At 40.1% G+C, this 9,133-nt stretch overlaps 1 protein-coding gene across 1 annotated transcript; it reads right to left on the bottom strand.

The window, feature by feature from the left end:
• Window positions 1–4,567: 4,567 nt before the first annotated feature.
• On the bottom strand, window positions 4,568–8,245 carry LOC139137888 (uncharacterized). The gene is made up of 5 exons (XM_070706152.1): window positions 8,180–8,245; window positions 7,365–7,466; window positions 7,101–7,160; window positions 5,498–5,560; window positions 4,568–5,218 (listed from the first exon to the last, which is right to left on the bottom strand). The coding sequence occupies exons 1-5, from the start codon at window positions 8,198–8,200 to the stop codon at window positions 5,144–5,146; spliced, it is 321 nt and encodes a 106-aa protein (XP_070562253.1). The 5' UTR covers window positions 8,201–8,245; the 3' UTR covers window positions 4,568–5,143.
• Window positions 8,246–9,133: the final 888 nt, after the last annotated feature.

Genomic DNA, 9,133 nt, shown 5'->3' with positions numbered 1-9,133 from the left:
GATTTTTTGGTTGGTAAAAGTTGTCTTGAGTAGTCTTACCAAGATGCTATTCCCGCCGGATGATAAGCTAAAGGACTTCCCCTCCTGGCTCCACAAACAATCCTGCACAAAACAGGAGCTGCTATCCCTCTTTGGTATCCTCACCTTTGCATGCAAGTTCATTCCAGCAGGTCGCATCTTCCACTGTCACATGATCGACTGAAGCACAACCACACACAAACGTGCCACAATCACACTATCCAATGCTTCTCGTCTTGATGCAAAGAGGTGGTGCGACTTCCTGCAGACATGGAACGGCACTGCCTCATTCCTCGAAACAAGGTTTGACTCTCTCTAGTGACTTTGTTCTCTACACCGATGCCTACAGCATGGTCAGATGTAGTGGCTACTACAAAGGCCACTGGTTCATCGTCGCCTGGCTCAGTTCTTTCCCAACGACAATCAAATGGAAAGAAATATACCCAATATTCGTCCCTCGTTCGATTTGGGGGCATTGCTTGCACAGCCGCCATGCGCTGTTTCATAGCGACAATTAAATTGTTGTGCATATCTGGAAAAAATGCATGACGAGATGCCCTGACATCACGCAACTAGTAAAAGAAGCATATTTTACGAAGCAGCCAGAGGAAATTTCCGTGTTATCATCACCCATGTCAAAGGAATTGATAACTCCTTGCCAATTCACGTTTTGCGTTCACAGATTCAGAACACTGTTCCAAAAGCGGACACTAGCCCTACGCCTGTGCCAACATGCCTGTACCTGTTCCTCCTGCTATGCGATGACTGACAGGGCTAACGACAGCGTACATTAAGAACAATGTCACAGAGGACATATGACACACGTACAAGGTTGGGCAGACTTGTTATGCATAGGTCTAATTGCACAGACTGGTGTCCCTACCAATTATGGCCAGGGTAACCATACACTTCATAACAAGCCTGGCAAAATATGCACTAGCATAAAAAAACCATTAACTTAAGGTGTACCTGACTGAGGTGATGCACCAACATGTTTAACTCGGATATGTCGATGATATAATGACACACTGCTGCAACAAACACTGCAGAGGATCAGACGAAAAGTCGGAAAAGTTTGTCAGCCGTGACTGCGGATCACCATTGATCTACTCCATCATCTTGAAGGAATACCTACGCCAGCACAACGACATCTTTGGCAATGACAAACCAATGATATTGGCCACCTTTTCACTGGCATTCTAGGTTTCCTGAGAGTAAGTGAGTTCACCTCGAGAACGCCAACGCAATTCGACGTAAACACAGTAGTACTTGCCTGGGACATAGTGCTAATGTGATGGAAATCAGAATAAAATTGTTGAAGACCCATCATTATCCCAAGGGCATACCATCCCTATTGCGAAAACGGGGACCTCTGTGTGTGTGGTCCACACCTGTGGAAAGTATGCCAAGAACTGCAGTTTTTGCACCCTGGGGAACCGGCATTGTGATTTGCAGGTGGCGCATGGCTCACGCAAAAAAAAAATTGAATCAGTGTCTACAGGAACTGCTAAAGCTGTCAGAAATTGCCAACACTAGGCTATAAGTGCCACACATAGTTTCCATAGCAGTGCCGCTACAACTGCCTCCAAACCCTGCCTGCCTAGCGCCTGACTGTCTCATCAAGACACAAGACAGATGGAGGAGTGACGCAAACCAGAACTACATCAAAAGCAGAGACTCTTGATGTGGTACCGAAGGCAGTCACAACAAGCGGGACAAGAAGAGTAACACTTCAATAACTCAGTGCAGGACGTAATTCACAGCAGACTCCACAAATCGTGCAGCAGCACATTGTCATCGTCGTATACCACGTTCCTCTTTACGGCAACAGCTTAGCCCTACCCGTTAAGAGACTGTGGTTGATTACGCGGAGATTCGGGGATCTATCGCTGGTTTTCAGCTCTGTCTGAACGGAGCCAATAAGAAAGTAGGTCTCATGAACGCGCATAAATTATTGTATAAAACGATGCAGCTGATCTTGGTGCTCAACACCGCCCCACGTTCACTGTCGACGAAGAACGCGCAATGTGTAAATATGTAATGTTTTTGGACTCAACCGCCCTATCCACACCAAACAGACGTCATTGATAATTATTTTACAAGGAAAAGACGGGTTTCTTTACACGGGGACCAGCGGTGGCAAGTCTGTATGCTACAAGGCAGGCCGTCCCCATTGTGTTTCACGAGTGTTATATCGAAGGGTATCGCATAACTTGACCAGCTGGCGGCCCAACGCCTCGCTGTGTGTAGTTGCTGACCAAGCATAGAACAACACCGCTATGTAAAACCTGTTGGTCAAAACTATTGATCATAAATTTCCTTTACTACAAGTTATGTATAAACGTTTATGTATCAATCTCTTCGTTAAGGCTCACACTGAAAGCTTTCTTATCGTGCTGTATACATGGAGCTAGAAACATATGAATGGTATAAATACTGAGGCCCTTTTATTCGAGCAAGTGCATCTACTCCACTATTGCAAATGTACGCTAGGCTCCTGATCGTCTCTACAGCCGAAATCACAGTCCTCGGCTAATTGCACAGTTGTTCAAGTCCGATTATGGTTCATTAATTCATCACAAAAGTTACGCTAACAACGGAATCTAACCAAGAGATTTAGTTTGTTCCACGGGTTTGCAGTTCAGGGTGCGTACACGTATATACGCGTACGGGAACAACGTTGAAGTGGGACCCGGCCGGGTTCGTTGCAGGCCGACATCTCTTGTGTCCATACCAAAGCCATAGTATTCACATGGTGTCGCTGCTGCTTTCGATCATGACAGAAAAACTGTCAAAATTTTGAAAGCCATCAGATTTAAAGCAATGGAACCCCGAGCCTGAAAGTTCGATCGTGTACACACAGACAACGAGGACCTTGTCTGCGGTTTACGACCCGACATGACTTTGTAAAATAGATTTGTGATTGGCTAACTCTGATGACATATTGTCCTGAATAATTAATTAACCCCATTCACACTTCCGCGGTGTCCTACTGTAATCTGCCCGAGCTTGATTTTTGCGTAGGTCAGCGGAGCAGAAATTATTGCTCTGGCTCGCGAGAATGCACATTGTGAACAAAATACATTTGGAATGTTTGAAACAATGGACATACACAACTGAACATTATTCAGTGATGTGTGGTCACCTACTGATCCCAAGGGGTTATATTATGGCCTGCCGCACCGCAACCACTTGTTTCCGCAGTTTGGCCATAATTTGGGGGTTACTGTCATTGGCCCATAGTGGGTGCCCGATAACACTTTGGCTGGTGTACGTTGGGATCTTGTGATGGACCCCGTACTGCCGTCCAGGCTGCTAAGCGGCCTGGACGCCCCTGCTGCGTGTGGTGGTACGTGTATCCTGGTAACCTTCTGCCCTCTTCCATGGCCATTCAAATCTGCGAGTGGCCTCGGTGGAAAGGTGATGACGACGCCTGGAATGGCCATCGCACCTTCATTTCGACCAAAACTTTGTCTACAAGTCGTTTCTTTGCGTTAAATAGAGAAAAAACATCCAACTGACTCTTGTAAACACTCATCAACATTGGTTAAAACTCGTGCTAACGGTGCGCGTTTAAAGGGAAGACAAGTAAAAATAAGCATCGTGAGCTTTTGGCTAGTGCAAGGGGTGATCAGTTCAAGATATAGGCGGGACCCATGTTTTTGTGGTCTTTTGCACTGCACTCCATTTGGTTCTCCCGTGATGCGCAAGATTAACTAGTTCTGTTCAACAGGTAGGCTGCGCATGCTTATAGTTGTCAGATGCAGTGCATGAATTAGATTGAAACATCAACAAATATTACATAGCCTTTTTGTTTAACTACATGAAAGCAGAGCGATCTGAAATTAAGCAAAGCCGTGAAAATGAACGGAGAAATTATTTTTATGTTGAGTTGTTGTACACCACTATTCTCATCTGCTTTCAGACACTTGTTCTGTCGCAAAAGATTGCTCGCCAGCATTCTGCTCTGAAACTGTGCTAACCTGCATTGTCCTTCTTGAATATATACTACAAGTGAAACATCTCGACGTTTAGTAGCTGATATTTTATTGTAGATATCTCCATGTTTCAAACAAGAATACAAAAGATCTCGGAGAGCGCATGAACACATTATGATACATCTAACAAGTTATATTTTATTAGAGAAACCCTTCGGGAACGTTATCTGACAACAATTCGTTACTGAAAGAGATTAGCATCGGTAGAGTTGACACTGGAAAAAGATGAGATAGTTTGAAAGATAGGCAGACCATAGTCAGACTATTAGCCTTTCAGTCGAATTACCACATTCTGAAGAAAATGCAATGTTGATTATTAAAAAGACTTCAACAGCCCCCTGGCATCAAATCTGGCGAGTCCACAGCCTGGAAACTCTCTTTTTTCACTCTTTTGTACCTTGCCATAAGCTTCATCTCTCCAAAGAAAACGACCAACAGACATCAGACAAGGAAAAACTAGAGAGTGTCACCCAGCATCCAGTACATGAAGATACAAAACATTTCGCACAACCTGCCGTACATTCAACTCCAACACGCAAAGACACCATACGCAGTGTGCCACACAATAGTCCATTTAATTCTGCATTGTTGCAAACAACATATACAAGACTACTTCTGTTTATATACGGAAGAAGGTTACTCATACTTCTTGAAATCTACGAATCTTCTCTAGTTATGGTCAGTGTTTTACTGAATTTAATAGGAGAATACTCTCAAAAAAACAGCAAGATACGCATAATGATCATGATCCGCTTAAAAGTAAAAATTGATGTTTTTGTACACCTTTATCTCAGATTTTCGTTTTCACTCGAGTCACTAACTTCAACCTGGTAGACACTAATTTGACGAAGTTAATCGAACTTTTACGGATGCTTACATTGAAGATAATCACTTAAAATTTAAATTGTCCAACACTATCTAAATTCAGAATGAAACCAGCATTGAAATCATTGATCAATGAACTGAAAATATATAAGCTACACCAAAATTGCTAAAACACCATTTTTCCGGGACAATATAGTAGTGCTTGAATACTTAGTGAAGACATTGTGATAAAAAAATGTCCATCATTAGAACGACAGATGTACAAGTCAAGTTCTGTCACGATAGACCTCAAGCCACAACTTCTACATGCGCTGTAGCAGATCTTGTAAGTATTTCTTCGTGGAGTCCCCACGGTACGTATATACTTTATTCCAAATCTGTGTAAAAGTTTGAAGAAAATCACTAATTACAGGCTCTGCTGGTACATGTTATTTTTAGAAAGCGGGATACCAAGTTTCACAACGAGCATTTCCCTGTCATTGGATATTTCAAATACGATCAAAATATTCAGTAGCAAGTTCCTTTCCATCCTGCGGTGGACTCCGTTTTGAAACTGTTGAAAGTCAGGTAAGAATATAGGTATGATTTCACATTCATACGACGACTAATAATTAAAGCAAAAATAAACCTTGAAAAATGTCACTTTCTCTATTTACCTCTTGCTTCTTAAAGAATATGAACGTCGGAACATGTTCGATCTGATACTCTTTAGCGATGTCCTATAAGAGAAAGAATAGTTCTTAATCGAGGGTGTCGATCACAAAATGAGACGAAAAACACAAAAGCTAGACTAATGTGAACAGAAACATAAACACAAGTGGCACAGTTATGAAAGAAGCTATTTCTTTATCATTTGTATATAACAAACAGAATACCTTTCTTAACACACTTTAAAGTGGAACGGTTAAAATCAGGCATGACAGAAGCATCAAATCTTTCAATGTGCCTTGTCGCAAAAATACAACTCACGTAGCAAAGTTGTCTTTGTTTGCAGAAAACATGACTATTTTTGCTCAAGATATAGCCTCAGTCTTACCTGTCCCTAAAGTGTAGCAGGTTAAAATTGATTAACAAGAGAACGACGGGTGTTCGTTTTTGGAAGTTTGCACAAAGAGATGTGAAAGTTTCTGACATGAATTGGCCTGTGAAAACACTCGATGTGTATTTTAGATATGGTGATGAACTTCGCATGAAGCGAAGTCACTCAAAAAACATGGGAAGTCGTCATCTGAGCGAATTGTTAGTACAAAATCTCTTGCTATATCAAAGATAATGTACCTTACTTCAGTAATTGGTATACAAGAATATATCTGTCATAAAGTTCAATATTTCATGGACAACTTTGTCACATAAAAAGTAAAATATCAAACAAAATAATTACAACTTCGAAATATATCAATGTGTAATGTCGATCAAATGTAAGCAGTACAAGTTATGTCGCCTTAGTTTAAATCACAGCTGTGACATGGACTGCGTTACTATGATCATGCTTGTATATGGATAGTAATACAAACTTTACTTCAGCAACACTTTCTATGGCGTACTGCGCCAAACATTATAGATTGGCCCTGTATTGTATGTTAATATCTTGAACGCGTTGCATAAAGTGAATTATAGTGCGGATCACATGAATCGTCACCTCCCGCTCAGTTATCTAAGAAATATCGTCGTTTTGAATCAGAAATGGAACTTACTTGGAAAAATCCATACATATAACAAATAAAGTAAAACTAAGAATGTTTCAACAAAGGCTTTTGCATTGATTCCTTCCAAGTTACAACTACGGTGTTATTGGAATACAAATGACACCATGCTCTATTCAGTTTGTCAAGCGTTATATTCAGATACTTATTAGGTTTGTTAATGTTCATTTGCTAAAGGATGCCGGATTAAGGCGGAATATAGTATCAAAAGATACATAAAGTAATTGAAATATTTACACCAAATATTATTTTCACAGAGTGTAATGAAGTACAGACATTGACATACACAAAAAATCTGTAAGATTTCTAATTAGTTTGAAAAATGAGTATTCAGCAAAAAAGACTGACGTTAGGGTGACCTAATGGCAACAAGTGGCTGTGTTCATGTCAAAGTCAATAATGCATATTTCAATAATAATAATAATAATAATAATAATAATAATAATAATAACAATAATAACAATAATAATAATAATAATAATAACAATAATAATAATAATAATATGGGCGAGCCGAGTTTATAACAATTTAGACAAACAAACTTAATAAAACTTACTCTTGTTTCCAATATTTCTGCTTGCCAGAATTCCTTGTCTGAGAATTCTTCCATAAGCTCCTGTAAGATGACAAGATCAAGTCACATGGAATGAGACACTGCAACTAATTAAGCACTTGGTACCTATCTGCGATAGTTGACAGTAATTTACAGCGTCCAGTAGAGACACATTTGCGCAAGTTGAGATGAAATGATATAGTTATGTCATTCAGAGAAAGTTACCACGGCCGTAGGTGTTTTATAAGTGTTGGCAACAGAGCTAACCTTCAAAGCGTTACACGCCTCTTCACCATTCTTAAGCCATGCACCCCATACCATCAGTAACGCGTCTCGTCTGTTGTCTTCCAACAAATCTTTAAGTTTGCTCTGCAGAGTGATAAAGAGTAGGATATGATTATGATGCGGACAACGGGGTCCATCGATAAAAGATTTAAGCACAGAATTGAACCAATAAAATGGGAAAGATAATTTGAATTATAACCTTGCCGGCATGCCTCTTTCGAATTACTGTAATTTGAATGGGTTGAACCTAGTAGGGTTTTCTTACTCAACAGTTTTCATGTAACTATGTTCTCTGAGTTGAGCAACGGTAACAGTGTTCTGTGTTATAACGTTTTCGCATGGAAAGGAACAGAACAGAACATCTTAACAGGTAAAAATTGAATCGCTTTTGGACTAAGGTGCAGATGTTACCATTTTTGTTTTCCAAAAGTCTGTTGAATTATACGCCTACGTATGTACGAAGGTTTGAATTCGAATGCTAAATTTTTCCTGAACTGTTGTTTTAATCTCATCCTCTACTCTCTATCAGTAACTGGCAACGACAATTATCTGTCACCTGTTTTTCGTGATGACAGGGCTAAAATAGATTTCCTGTGTTCCCGTGTTACTCAGAAATCTGCAGTAAGGTGGACACTAAAAGATCGAATGATTCTTTTCGTTTTCTTTTCATAATAAATTGTGTAAGCTTCTATCTTGATGAAATGGAATGCAATTAGTCTCTTGTTGTAAGATTGCTTCAGACAGTCAGGTTTTCAAAATATAAAAGCTTCCCCAAAAATGAAAATAAATACACATACCGCTGCGACTTTTCTGGCCATTTTGTATGCCGTTGAGTCTCCAAGAGAGTTCTTGAGAAATTCGCGGCTAGCGTCGAGTGATAAGAATGAGCACTTGTGCATGTTGCTAAATATATAGTGACGCCAGCTTTCAAGGGATTTCGGGGAGTGATCACTACACATGTAGAGAGTTTCATTGGATGAAGTATTTGTTAACAATCGCCATTTATGGTTACGAATATCATCAGTATAAAAGATAAATTATCTATATTTTTGGGGTAAAGTTGCAAAGAACAATTCCACACTGTAAGATCCAATCAACACACGGAGCGTTACATTCACGTGATGAGAAGGTGTATCTGTCAGCATTCTTTCTTGAAGATATATTGTCAGGATTTCTATTGAATTCAACCGTCACATATTTCACTTTGCCGTATGACACTACCTCAAACATGCATTTTTCTGGCAGAAATCCAAATCTATTGTAAAATTCACATGATTAGAAGGTGTAGCCTTCAGCATTCTTCCTTGAAGATATATTGTCAGGATTTTTATTGGATTCAACCGTAACATATTTCACCATGCTGTGTGACACCACCTCAAACATGCATTTCTCTGGCAGAAATCCCAATCTATTATTTGATGAAATGAAAGCAGTTTGTCGTCTTAATGATTTGATGAAAATATATGATGCAGTGTGTGGTGAAGTAAGAGTCAACTCTGTGTCAACATTCTATCTCTCATCCATTGAGAGAGAGAGAGAGAGGGAGAGAGAGAGAGAGAGGGGGGGTTAGGCAGAGAGGGAGGGGAGAGATGCAGTTTTTTACCTAACCAATACAACAAGCAAACAAGCCAGAGAGGCTGCTGAAGAGAGCAAAAACACCAGGCAAAATACGGACAAATTTAGCAAGCGGCTACAAAATCGAGCACATTTCAAATTGGGTTCTTGAATAAACAGTTTACCGTTCACACATG

Source organism: Ptychodera flava, chromosome 8 (assembly GCF_041260155.1).
Source record: "Ptychodera flava strain L36383 chromosome 8, AS_Pfla_20210202, whole genome shotgun sequence".
Classification (NCBI taxonomy): Eukaryota; Metazoa; Hemichordata; class Enteropneusta; family Ptychoderidae; genus Ptychodera; species Ptychodera flava.
Note: the sequence above shows the minus strand (reverse complement) of the source record. Positions and strands in the feature narration are given on the sequence as shown.

What these genes read in the sequence shown, in the direction of transcription:
- LOC139137888 (XM_070706152.1), bottom strand. Translation starts at nt 8,200, where the DNA reads ATGGCCAGAAAAGTCGCAGCG. An exon ending in TGGCCAGAAAAGTCGCAGCG is followed by an intron (nt 7,467 to 8,179) that starts GTATGTGTATTT and finishes ATCACTCTGCAG; the next exon opens with AGCAAACTTAAAGATTTGTT. An exon ending in AGGCGTGTAACGCTTTGAAG is followed by an intron (nt 7,161 to 7,364) that starts GTTAGCTCTGTT and finishes GTCATCTTACAG; the next exon opens with GAGCTTATGGAAGAATTCTC.